This window comes from Alosa pseudoharengus, unplaced genomic scaffold, assembly GCF_046254945.1.
Source record: "Alosa pseudoharengus isolate Yale_2024_CS ecotype anadromous, Long Island Sound unplaced genomic scaffold, YU_APseudo_1.1 YU_APseudo_1.1_scf_9, whole genome shotgun sequence".
Lineage (NCBI taxonomy): Eukaryota > Metazoa > Chordata > Actinopteri > Clupeiformes > Clupeidae > Alosa > Alosa pseudoharengus.
The window spans coordinates 13,171,536-13,184,897 of record NW_027468881.1 but is presented as its reverse complement, the minus strand read 5'-3'; the positions used below and the strand labels follow the sequence as shown (position 1 = coordinate 13,184,897).

Sequence of the window (13,362 nt, the reverse complement as noted above, 5' to 3'; positions counted from 1 at the left end):
ATCCATTCTTTGCGTAAATGCACATCTCTATGCAAAGCCTCTTGAATAATGCAGAGGTTGTTTCCCTGCAGTCTTATCCCCTGGGCTCGCCTCCTGGACCCATTGCCATTTAGGTGGAGTTTACGTGCAGGATACGGAGGCTGGGCTCCAGCACACGACCTGAGGAGGCCTCCCCACAATGCCCCTCACCTGCAGCGGGGCCCGGAGACACAACTCCTCAGCATAGTACACCTGCACGTCCCAGGGAGCGCTGAGCTTCAGGTAGTGGACCGTCTTCTTCGCACTGGTGGATTCCTCCTGAGAGTGGTCAAACAACAATGGTCAAGAGATACACAGAGGCCATTAATATGATGGGTCACATGACGGATCCAACTTAAGAGGGCTGGTCACACCTTAAAGGTACACACTACTGTATGCATAGTTGCACTATGCAGGTTTAGGTATTTTTGGCGACTGTAGAGCTCCCTCTAGAGTCACAATATATTTATATTTTACTCTGCTGTTGTAAATAGCAAACTTCTTGTGACTTATCCCCCGTTCTTGAAGTTGCATGGCTGGTTTTTCTCGGTAGCGATTTACTACATCTATGCTGAATAGCTATGCTAGGTGAATGATTCACCTATTACAAGTTAGTTTACCATCAAATTGGCTTCATAAAGGGGAAAATCTTGCATAGTGTACCTTTAAATCACAGAGTATTTATCTAGGTAATAAGGTGCTATGTGAAATGATTATTCAGACTTTAAGATTATGGGAATCCGTTTTTATGTCCTTGTGAAGATCAAAGACGTTTGAGTGTATTGAGTAAGACAATAAAATCTAATGGAGTTCTCCACGCCTCGATAATGCATTAACTCTGGAATCCCACTGGGTTAGGTCTCTTACTTAGAGTGAATGGAGGGGTGGCTGGAGGGAGGGGGTTGGGATGGGGTGGGTGAGATACAGTACAGTCTGGGTCTTTACCTTCTCCATGAGCAGCCCTGAGCTCTGGAGGTGGTGGATGAACCTCTCCCTGAGCTTCGCCTGCATGGCCCTCTTCTTCTCCGTGCGGCTCTCTTCGTGAGCGGCCTCTTCGCCGGGCACCGCCGCCTCGCCCTGAGACTTCGCCCGGGAGCGTCGCTTCCGCCGCGACTTCACCTCCCACACCAGCACAAAGTCTGCACCACAACGCAATCAGCACATCCATCAAGCCAGGCTTTAACATTATCTTTGGACTGCATAATATCACAACATGGACAATACATGACTACATCAATACGTAAATCTGAAGTTAAAAGTCTGCATATTTTGGAAAACTTAAGGTCATAATTAGAATAACAGAAAAGGTGCAATACCAGCCAATGAGGAACGTGTCTTGTACGTGAACTAAAGCTATTGTGTGGTGTGTGAGAGCATGGAGCAGACCCACCCATGGCTGGGCTTGGGATTCTGCTCAATGGTATTAAATGAGCAAATAGATTTGACCAAGTTATTCAATTAGTTTCAGTTAGAATTTAGACTTTCCACTTTGTCCATCATTTCAATGAGGGCCCTTTAGACTGATCACATTACTGACATCCAGTGTCTTGTCTCATTAACCCAACAAAGGCACCGCCCATGTCCAAGCCTGTGTCACATCTCGTATTCAATAAATCTCTGAAATAGATCCGTTTTTAAGAAGGATTTTATGGCTCAGTGCACTAAACTCAGATTTAATTGCAATCATCTCATCACCTATTTTGGTCTTCCCATCTCTGAAGTAATTGCCTTTAGGCGGTGCGGCCGGCTCGCTCTGTGGGTTGTAGCTGTGGATGTAGATGGGGTCATCGTCGTCATCAGCGGCGGCCGTGAGCTGAAACGAGACGAGTAGGACAGACGATAGAAATACATGGCTGGTGCACAGCAGCAGGGGGTCTGGGGAGAGAGATACAGGCTCAGACTTCGGTCAACAGCATGCAGCTTCTTGGCAAGATCTCCATGACAGCCAGAGGGAAAACCCATTAAGACCCTCATTACCATAAAAAACTAGCAGCGACTGCAGTCTTAACTCACATCTGCATTATCTAACCTTTAGCTCAAAGCCTGAGTGTGTGTGTGTGTGTGTCCAGATGAGACCATGTGTGGAGACGTGCAGCACATGAACCTGTCCCTGCAGGGCAGAGAGAGCATCTGAGCGGACCCAAAGCTCATTTCAGCTCCTCACTTCTGGACAGCAGGGCAAACTAATCAACCTGTGTGTCACGGCCCATTAAAGCCAGATATACAGCAGGCAAGGGACAATAACAATAACAATCACAATTAGAGTCAGAGCTATTAGGGAGGCATGCAAGAGATGGAGAGAGAGTGTTCTAAAGAAAGAAAAAGAAAAAAGAAAGAAGGAAAGATACAGAGTGAGAGAAAGGAAAAGAGAGTGACAGAAAGAAAGTGGGAGAGAGAGCGTGAGTGACAGAGAGAGAGAGACCGAGCAAGGCAGAGGAAGAAGACAAGAGGTAACAGATAGAGGAAGAGAGACTAACAGAAAGAGTAAACAGCTATATCATGAGCACACCTCTATTCATAACCTTAAAGGTGTACCATCACACCGGTGTGACAGGAATGTTTGGAAAATGAACGTTCTAAAGAATATCTGGGTCCATTGAATTCAACATAGAATTTTAGAACCTTCAATTGTTGTGGAACGGAATCGTATGTTAGAATGTTCAAAAACCCACACCTTTAAGGGTTAACATCACAGAACATCACAGAAAATAACATGAGTGAAGCTCTCAGAGCAGTGAAAAGACGCCCCAGAGGCGACGAGTAAGTGCGGAGACAAGGCTGCGTAAAGGCACTCACATATCGGGGTGGGATGAAGCCTCCATTCTGCAGGCTCCCGTAGCCGTCTCCAGCGCTCTGGGTCTCCCCGGTGTAGTCCAGGTCCAGCAGCACCTCGCGGTCCATCAGCTGCTCCTGCGAGCCCCTCTTCCTCAGCATGGTCACTTCACCACTCACGAGACCGCCACCGCTCCGAAACCTCTGACCCACCGGAATGCCACAGAAGACCCGACGACGCTCCTCACACACGCCTGCTCCAACTCATGCGCACTCACGGACAGTGCAGCCTGGACACACACTTACACACACATTCAGTTGCGCTCTCTGGTACGGGCACTCGACTGACTAGAGGCTTGACACTCAATAAAACATGAGTGGGTATTTTTAATTTGTTCACAGGGTGTTTCACATAATCCCTCTCAGAGGAAAGAGAGAAGGAGGAGAGAAAAGGGAAAGAGAGAGATGGAGATGGAGGGAGAGAGAGAGAGAGAGAGAGAGAGAATGCTCTCTGTGCCTCAGTGGAAGCGGGAGGGGAGGAGAGGGAGAGGGAGTGGGTCTGCAGCAAGCTCTGCCTCCTTTCTTCGCTCTTCCCCCGTCTCTCATCTTCTCATTCACTGCACCCCCCCCTCACTCACTCTCTCTCTGTCCTCTGCACTCCTCAGGGAAGTAGAGAGAGAGATAGAGAGAAAGAAAGAAAGAGAGAGAGAGAGAGAGAAGCTTAGCTGATGGGAATCAATGGGAAAACGGAGAGACAATGAGAGCAAAAGAAACAGATGGAGAGAGAGAATAGGAGTGAGAGCTCCTACTACACTAACCCTCTCAGTGGAGGTGCAGGGCATGGCAGGGCACTGGGCAGGCAGCTGGAACAGTGTCCCCTCACACACGTCTGTGTCACCCGCCTCACACTGCCATGAGAAGAGCAGAGCGCTGACTTCATCGGCATGCTCAGCCTCACAGCTCCATGTTAGCTTGAGCTTCTCCAGCTAAGCATGGCTACCCATGGCCATCTAACAACATAAAACAGATGAAAGATGCATGATCCTTTACTCACTAGACTTAGTGAGCCGAGAGACTCCTCTCAGTGTGCAGGCTCAACACTTACTCTGCTTCAAGACAACGCAGCCGTGTGTTAATGGCATGTGGTGGCTCTCATTACCCGGCATGATCATGAATATTTCACAAGCTGAAGGTGAACAGATTTGCTTTTTCTTTTTTTTTTTATCCCTGTCTGAAAGTCAGACCATACTGTGACCCAATACACACATGCAGACACTTATCTTATCGAATCTTATCTTATTCATCCTTCACAATTCTATTCATATTAAGCATCTATGAGGAGCATAGTAATAACAGTGGCAGCGCCAGCATTAATCTATTTCATTTATGTATGATCAGATTAATGTATAATTGGCTGCTGGTCAGATTCTGGAGTGTACCAAGGCGTTCACTTCAGCTGCTGATGTATCTCACATGACCCATATTATCCCTTCATGTTCCCATGGTTATGCAACATATCACAGAGGTGTTCCAGAAAGGCAAGACAGAGGAGCTACAAGCGCAACGCAGCACAGCAGCCCCTGCACACAGCGTACGGTTTGCAGCAGCGGAGCGTCTGTTCTGCTGCAAACTCTCCCCGTCTCTCAGCGCAGTGCAAACACCAGCGCATGTGCCAGCTTGGAACAGCAGCACTGAATGGTATGAACAGCAATAGTGCACTGTTGCCACTCTATATGCCTCCCTCGCTCCACTCCTCCGCTCCCTTCACTGTCTCCATACGCTCCCCACCTTTTTTCTTTTTTTTTTTTTTCTTTTTTTGGGTTGCACATCCTCAGCCCCCAGGCACCTTGACGCCTCTCTTGAATCTCTCTCTCTCCCTCTACCTTGTGCGCTCTCTGCATTGCTGCAGTAACATCAGAGGGAGAGAGAGAGAGAGGGTGTGAAATATTAACACTGCTCGCCTGGGTGGTAAGGGAGAGGGCAAAAGAGAAAGAGAAAGGGCTAAGAGTGGGAGGGAGAAAGAGAGAGAGAGAGAGACTGAGAGAGGGAATGAGGGATGAAGAGAGATAGAGGGAAGAAAGGAAAGAACATCTTCTTTCCAGGGAGCAGCTTAAGTAGTGGTGGGTGGTGAGGGTCGAGAGTCTCTTTCTCTCTCTCTCTCTGATCTGCAGTGCAACTGGAGAACGTTCCCCAATTGGGTTGATCTGAGCACAGTATCGCTTCAATAAATAGCTTTGGCAAGTCTGTGGGATGACAACACAAGCAAAACAGGTACACAATGAGGAAACAATACAGCTAAGTATTTCAAGAAAGATAAGAATCACCGCCTACAATGACGTGCTTGAAATTCACAGTGTTACACACAGTGAATGCAAAAGCTCACCCTCCATTAGAAGCACTTACAGTAAACCCGGATGGTCCTGTCCTGGGATTCCAGTCAGAGCAAAATGAGGATTATTTAGTCACACTTCCTGTACAAAATTAAAACACCAACGGAGTAGTCAGTCAACACTGCCTGTGCCTCCCTCCTTCAGAGGAAAATGATCAGTGATCCGGCGCTGGAAAGGAATATTAAATGTGTTGTGTGTCATGGCTTTTTGTCTGACCCGACCACTATACCATGTGGACACAACTTCTGCATCGAGTGCATCGAAAGGTGCTGGGATATGGAGGTGTACTCAGGCACCTACACTTGTCCACAGTGCAAGAGCACCCTCAGCAGGAGGCCAAGTCTGAGCAGGAACACTGCACTGGCCGGTATGGTCCAAGATTTCCTACGGCTGAGGACTCTGTTGCCTAGAGAGGACAGTATGAAGACTCAGGTGAGACAGTGTTAGAAGTTGAAATTCTGTAATTTTTCAATTTGGCATTTTCATGTCACACTGTACAGGAAGTGAAAAGCGTAAAGTCATTGAAAAGTGTAATTTCTGTGAAAGTGTAATTCCTGAATTAAATTGAGACCGAATTGAATCTATTCAAAATAATGTATTGTTTTGGCAAAGAGTCAGACAAAAGGAGTGGGTAGAGTTAGAATTCACTCAGTGAACACATGTTGAGTGGCAAACAGAGCCGGTTCAACTATACTTATTTGACCTGTTCCACTGAAGCAACAATTTAGAAAGATAGTGATTGAAGTTGTTTTTTATATAATTAAAGCGTGACATCGCAGACATGAAAGAAAGACTGAAGAAGCAGACACAGGAGAGAGAGGAACACCTGGAGAAGCTAAGAGCTGCAATGGTATCCCTCGAGGTGAGTGATCGTCACGTGAAGCAAGTCACCTTACTGGACAAGCAAGAGGCAGTGGTGACAGACAGCTCTGAAAAACATATCTTTGTAACTTGACAAAGTGCTTTTGCAAGCACAGCAGGTAAGACATATATTGGGGGGAACAAAGATCTTAAGAGCATCTATCTATGTCAATAAGCATCAATGTTATCAGTGTCCACATGAAAGCTCAATCTTAAGTCCACCACCACAGCAATCGGCCGAGGCAGCAATGCAGGACAGCGAGGGCATTTTCAATGAACTGCTGCGGACCTTGGAGGGAAAGAGAGCGCGGCATCAAGAGCACATCAGAGAGAGAAAGAAAGCCCTGCTGAGCCGAGGAGAGACGGAGGAGAGGCAACTGATCGCCCAGATCTCCACTCTGAAAAGAAAGGACACAGAGCTGGACAGTCTGGTTCCTCCGGTGCAGAACAATGGCCAGATATTTCAGGTATTGAGCAGCACTGACCAGCAATGACCTTCAGCTCCAATATGATTTATTTCACCCTATCAAAAAGTCAGTGAGTGCACAAGACTGATTTATTGGTCTTTCTTTCTGGTTCTGGGCAGAAATGGCAAGAGATCAACAGCACTCTGCAACAAGCAAAACAACCCACAATGGTCATCAATAACAGACATTACTTCCCGTTTGTTAAGACTGTTTTGAATGATTTGAGAGACACTGTTGTGAACAAATGGGATGAGGCCTTAAAGAGCATTCACCAACAAGGTGCATAATATATTTTTTCTACATGATATTAATTCCAAAACATTGCATTTTGTTTTAAGAACATCTCAGGGTGAGTCATGATTTTTTTTTGTCAAAGCTCTTCTCATCCTGTCTCCACAGTTAACGATGTACAGCTTTTCCAAGCACCACAGGTCAAACCGCGCAGTAAATCAGGTAAGGTTTTAGGTGTGCAAACATTTATATACAGTTTGTCTATATTTCCTAATAACCAACCAGAAGTTGAGGTGTATTATAGATTAGTGTTTGCTGCATAACTCTTATGTTATTATGACTGACTCTAGCTTTATGTTGTTATCTCGGCATCAGATCTAGGTGTCAAGAAACACGTCATTGTCAACAAATCCTTAGAGGTCCCTGAAAACGACCACATGAAAGATCAGGTCAGTTCCCTGTTAAGTCTAAAGCACAATGATTTGGTCATTCATCAAATGTATAACATCCAAGAGGATTGCTGGAGGAAATTTAGAAAATATGGGTCGGCTGTGAATGAAAGCACCGACTGAGAAATGAACAGGTTTAACCTGCTTTAGTAGATCCACTGGTATGTGTGTGACATCAGTCTGGACGATTCATGGCCAGTTTTCCTTAGTCTTAGTCTTCCTTGGGAGGAAACACAAACACAGAAGTTATAATTAAAAACATCTTCTTTTCACCTAAGCAAAAGTATGCTATGAATCTGCAAGAATATAGTGATAAAAACTATATTTGTGTATAATGGTGATACTGTGGTATATCAAAACAAGAACCGCAAACCTCATGCACTTATTGCATTTATTCCGTCAACAGGGACCAACCATACCCATCAGAGGTAAGACAGAAAGAAGCTTACACATGTAAAAATAGAAAATCTATCTAGATTGACTAAATTTGACAAATTAACTGCTGTATATTTTTTTTACAGAGGCACCTGTAAACTTCTCAAAGGCTCTGCCTGCTATACGTGAGTCTCAACTCTCTTTGGTGTTAACGGCAGACAGACCTCAATAGTTGTGGTATAAAACAAATGCCATCATTTCATGACATTCATAACTGCATGTTATGTTATGCTAATATTATGCTAATTAATGTCAACAAATTGTCACAGGAAGAACTCAGTCATTCATGAATAAACCAACAACATACATGTCCTGTGAGTATGCAATTTCAGCTAAGATGAGGGAGTCATGTCTTATAAAATGGAGGATGAGAGTGTTCTTCTCACCACTGTTGTCTTAAATGAGAGTTGAAAGACATCTTGTTCATCACTGCAATATTGGTATCCCCACAGTGCCTGCTGACAGCTCTGTGACCAGAAGGGACTTGTTACAGCGTAAGTCTTTCATCTACTGACAAAGGACTACACGCTTGTACCCCCTCTCCCCAAAACACACACACACGTCATTTAAACTCCTTCAAAACAGGTTGACTGTTCAAACCATTCAGATTTGCCCACACACAGAATAGAACCCAAGTTTTAGAATAACAACAGGGCACTCCTTGTAACGCCATGTGTTTGACTCTCTCTCTCTCTATGCCCCCACCCCACCACCATCTCAGATGCCTGCTTACTGTCCCTGGATCCTGAGACATCCAATTCCTTCTTACGGCTCACTGATGACAACAGAAAGGTAATGAGGGTGGACCGTCGTCAGCGCAGGGGAAGCCTCCCTAAGACGTTTGACCACTGGGAGCAGTTGCTGTGTGTGGAGGGCCTATTTGGAGGGCAATGCTACTGGGAGGTGGAGTGGCGGGGGAAAGGAGTCTTCATCGGCGTGGCCCTGGAGGGACTCTGCAGGAAAGGCAAAGGCTTGGAGTGTGGGCTGGGTCGCAACGCCAGCTCCTGGAGCCTACACTGCACAGATAACCAGTACACGGCCTGGCACAATGATGTTGAACATGAAATCACCACCAAAAGCTTCTCCCCCAGGATTGGTGTGTTCCTGGACCAGCTGGACGGGACACTAACGTTCTACAGCATCTCCAATACAGTCACTGCCCTCCATATGTTCCAAGCCCAGAACTTGTGTGGGCTCCTCTTTCCTGGCTTTGGAGTTGGGAAAGAGTCGTCTGTGAAGCTTTGCATGCTGGAGAAACAGTAACTTACCAACACAGTACCAGTGTTGTAGTCAAGTCACTATGCCTCGAGTCCGAGTCCAGGTTCGAGTCCCCAGTGTTCAAGTCCGAGTCAAGTTCAAGTCATTAAAAAAAAATTCCAAGTCAAGTCCGAGTCGAGTCCACTACTCATCCGAGTCAAGTCCGAGTCAAGTCACTATTGATCCACGTCGAGTCCGAGTCGAGTCCCTATTGATCAAGTCGAGTCCAAGTCCAGCACTAAAGTAAGCATAGCCTACATGTTGTTCCATTTTTTCCATTGCAGATGAAATCCTTAAAAGCAAAACGGACAATCTTCTGTCTCCAAGCAGGGGTGCCATCACTTGTGTGAAAGTAGTATTGCCAGATTTCTTCCCAAACCCAATGTGTTGTATTTATTATATCGGAGAGAATACCATACCATAGCCATATCATAGCCTATAGGCCTACTCATAATAAATTAGCAATCCACAGGCCATTGAGTCACATTATGCTGTTACTGACTGCTGAAAATAGTATAGGCAGTGTTGTAGAAGTTCATACTTCACAAGAGCTAGATGGACGTTGGAGTAGGCCTTTCATCTTTCATCCCATAATAGCCTGCTGCAAATTAACAGACAGAAGCACGGCAGGGCACGCCCCAAATGCAAATGAATGAATGGAACCTCGCTTCTCGCGTCAGTCAGGAAAAACACTGTTCACCAAGTCACGATGATCAGCTATCCAGCAGCAGTGTGTGATGTTTAGCCAGGGGCTGAGTGTAATCTTAGGTAATGCCATGTCATGTATAAGAACTAATATTGCCTGGCAATACTACATTGAAATATGTCTCCAGGCATTTTGGTGTTAACGTTAGTTTGCTTTGCATGTGAACATGATGTGACTTGCGATGTAGCCTACGATGACACGAAGCAGTAGCCTAACATTCCCTTGAACTAAAATTAGTATTACAAATAATTTAGATATTAAAACCATATAGCAAATTGATATACTACAATTATAGCCTTATGATATATTACAAAAAAAAAAGTCGAGTCCTCGACGAGTCATCTCGAGTGCGAATGCACGAGTCCGAGTCCAAGTTCGAGTCATTCAGTGCTCAAGTCCAAGTCAAGTCACGAGTCTCTAAATTTAGCTAATGACTCGGACTCGAGTTCGAGTCTCGGACTCGAGTACTACAACACTGCACAGTACTGACCGAGAAAGCACACACAACACAAGAATGATGCAGAATGATGCATCAGAAGAGTATTAACTTATTCTGCGAGTTGTAACTTTGAAACATGCTTGATCAATCTGAGAACTATGTGTTGACTGGCTGCAGAAGATGCATTATGCAAAAAAAAGTTTTTTTTGTTTGATTTTTCTACAGGAAGTTCACATGATGCACTGCACTTTAATCTGCATGTTTTGCTTTTTGTTTATGTGACAGTGTTGGCCTGGTTTAGTTTGCACAAAAAATATTTGCATCCCCTAATTACCTGTGGCCCACCATCTGTGGTCTACTTTTGGGAAGAGAGGGAGTAATGATCCATGCTGGAGATGCAGCCATAATTAGGCCGGCTGGAGAAGAAGATATCGTCTTCTGACAAATTCCATCTTAGGTTAATTCCAAACACAAGCACAAATAATTGGCAGAGCAATCTTTTGAGCAATACACCAAACATGATGATTACAGAGTGAAACAGAAAATGTAAAGTAAAAAATTCTTACCATCTCTCATGGTCTCCGGAGTGTGATAAGTGTGAGAGATTCACTAACCATATAAAAGCTCTAATTGCAGCATGCAGAGTGGTACTAGTGCACACGGTGAGACAGAGACAGTCTGCAAGATCCTGTCTGTGTAGAATTCATCGAAACATATCAGACTTCACGGTTTTCGACACTTACTCTTCATTCCAGAATCTTTCATCACAGTGTTTGCGTTCCTGCATACCTCAATCTCAAAACATAAGCAGTCCATGTCCATGGGAGCATGTTTTGGTGTCTTTATTCATATGATGTCCTATTTACAAAAACAAAAGGGATTTCTATATACATTCATTAAGGTATGAACATAATGTTAAAAAAAAACTTTTACAATTTATTTTATTTTAGCACATGCAGCTTTTAGTGTATCTGAGCTCAAGTGTTAGAATACAGTCACCTCTCATTATACATTATTACAAGTCCTGCAAAAGGCAACTAAATATATTACAAAATAATAACAGCAAAAAACAAAAAAACTAATGTAAAAATGCTCCATCTCATGATCATTTAACAGATGTAATCCATCATTGGCCAGCAATGTGCAAACACTCAAACTGCAGTACTCTGGGAAACGCCTCGATATTGTCCTGAGATTTCAGATCTTTCGATTCTCATGTCTACACCCTCTTCATTATATGGAATATCTTTTTATACTTTGCAATTACCTGCAAAAGACCAAAAACACCCCATGTCCAGTGTGCAATCAAATTCACTCAGGCAACATATTTGCAAGGGGCTACAAAAAAAATAAATAGTAAAAAAGTAAAAATAAAAAGTCCACAAAAAAGTCAAAAGACCAGCTGGACACATTCTGAAGGAGATTTGCACAGAGTCTCCAATGAATGTGTAGAATTACCCACCTGAGGTGTAATGTCTGTTTTCAAAGCAAGACCACAGAAAGATTGGGGTCTAAAAGACGGGTCAAAATGACACAGTGCTTTATAATAGCAAGTGAAGAAAACACTATTGAGTCACATTCAATATATCATATGGCGTTTCAGCAAAATATCTGAGAGCACTCTAGATGGAAAAAAAATGACAAAGGAGTCCTCGAAAGCCAGGCTACAAGGCAACATTCATAAGCTAAATAACTACATGCACTCATTCCTTGATTCAGACACACACACACACACACACACACACACACACACACACACACAGTCATGGAGCGGGCTTCTACATTTAATTATTATGTAAAGGTCGCCATGCTATCAAGTGTAAAATACAAACTATTTTTTTAAATACACTTAGTCCTTAGCTTCTTTTGCTCCAAAACAACTTCTCTAGACATCGAAGGAATGCCACAGTTCCTGCCACACTATTGCACTGCCAAGGGGAGATTATTATGGATAACTCAGTCCACCATTTATGAAGCCCTGGTTTCAGCCCGAGCTGTGTAGTGCCCATATGTGGACATTCCTGATTGTAGGTAGAGGACACTAAATCATATGCTCATGCAGTTTTGTTAAAGAATGAAAAGCAGTCAGGCATGTGTAAATAAAACATAATGCATTCCCTATACTGGGAGTCACTTGGGATAAAAGTGTCAGGCAATTCAATTCATTTCAATGTAGGCACCTAGTTATGGCTGGATCACTTGGGATCACTTGTCATCAAATTCTATAATAACTTGACCTGTGACCAAATTTCTGCCTTTCCCAAGCCAAATTAATTTTCATCACATAAATGTGCGTGGAACTTCAGGACAAAACTGTGTCCTAACCTTGCCTCATCACACCAAAAACAATGGCTTACATGAAACAGACTGCCAAATGACAATCAACTGAAGGTTTTGCAAATATCTGCCACAGTGTGCGTAATTTAACATGTTTCAGTATAAGTATATATACTCTTTTGATCCCGTGAGGGAAATTTGGTTTCTGCATTTATCCCAATCCGTGAATTAGTGAAACACACACAGCACACAGTGTACACACAGTGAGGTGAAGCACACACTAATCCCGGCGCAGTGAGCTGCCTGCATCAACAGCGACGCTCGGGGAGCAGTAAGGGGTTAGGTGCCTTGCTCAAGGGCACTTCAGCCGTGCCTACTGGTCGGGGTTCGAACCGGCAACCCTCCGGTTACAGGTCCGAAGTGCTAACCAGTAGGCCACGGCTGCCCCAAAGCAAGTTTCTGCCTCCGCTATAGTGCAGTTAACATGCAGTGCAGGAGACTGACGAAGAGTACCTCTTTTACATTTTAATACATAACTACAGATCCATATCATATACATACTGTAATGCTCACAAACTATCAGCAGCCTACTAACGTGATTCCAAATCTTACTGGCATTGATTGTGGTGCCATGATTTACTTAGCCTTCGCACAAAACATACACCCACCATCAAACCTTACCCTTAACTACTCAATACTCCATACTACATAAGCAGATGAGAGTCCTACGTTAGCCTGATATGTTGAATATTTGAGGGAAAACAAAGCAAGGATCATAAACCTAGTGACACGTCTATGTAGCAATTGCTTCCTATTCTGCCTTCCTGTATGTAGACAGAGTTTAAAATAAGCCAACAAAGACATGCTGTACATATGTTCAGACACACATACTGTAAATGCTGAAAACCACATTCAAACAAACACACGCACACGCGCACACACACACACACACACACACACACACACACACACACACACACACACACACACACACACACACACACACACACACACACACACACACACACACACACACACACACACACACACACCATCACCC

At 44.1% G+C, this 13,362-nt stretch overlaps 2 protein-coding genes across 2 annotated transcripts in view; one reads left to right on the top strand and one right to left on the bottom strand.

Moving 5' to 3' along the window:
* The window catches only part of ano11 (anoctamin 11), a 16,731-nt gene extending 13,507 nt beyond the window's left edge, over window positions 1–3,224 (bottom strand). Inside the window, exons 1-4 of the mRNA XM_076277412.1 lie at window positions 2,815–3,224; window positions 1,714–1,831; window positions 964–1,157; window positions 190–297 (exon numbers count right to left, since the gene is read on the bottom strand). Of these exons, the coding sequence (XP_076133527.1) occupies window positions 190–297; window positions 964–1,157; window positions 1,714–1,831; window positions 2,815–2,952 (558 nt within the window). The 5' untranslated portion in view covers window positions 2,953–3,224. The remainder of the gene's footprint in view (window positions 1–189; window positions 298–963; window positions 1,158–1,713; window positions 1,832–2,814) is intronic.
* A 1,656-nt stretch (window positions 3,225–4,880) lies between these two features.
* On the top strand, window positions 4,881–10,598 carry LOC143114829 (E3 ubiquitin-protein ligase TRIM65-like). Its single transcript, XM_076276633.1, has 11 exons — window positions 4,881–5,612; window positions 5,947–6,042; window positions 6,272–6,508; window positions 6,628–6,787; window positions 6,908–6,961; window positions 7,115–7,188; window positions 7,595–7,616; window positions 7,710–7,748; window positions 7,893–7,937; window positions 8,076–8,117; window positions 8,345–10,598. Exons 1-11 carry the CDS (start codon window positions 5,331–5,333, stop codon window positions 8,884–8,886), a joined length of 1,593 nt encoding a protein of 530 aa, XP_076132748.1. The 5' UTR covers window positions 4,881–5,330; the 3' UTR covers window positions 8,887–10,598.
* Window positions 10,599–13,362: the final 2,764 nt, after the last annotated feature.

Bases quoted from the DNA above. Each gene is read 5' to 3' on its own strand.
- LOC143114829 (XM_076276633.1), top strand. From the start codon at position 5,331: ATGATCAGTGATCCGGCGCTGGAAAGGAATATTAAATGTGTTGTGTGT. The intron at 7,617-7,709 runs GTAAGACAGAAA...TTTTTTTTACAG, and splicing joins ACCAACCATACCCATCAGAG to AGGCACCTGTAAACTTCTCA. The intron at 7,749-7,892 runs GTGAGTCTCAAC...AAATTGTCACAG, and splicing joins AAAGGCTCTGCCTGCTATAC to GAAGAACTCAGTCATTCATG.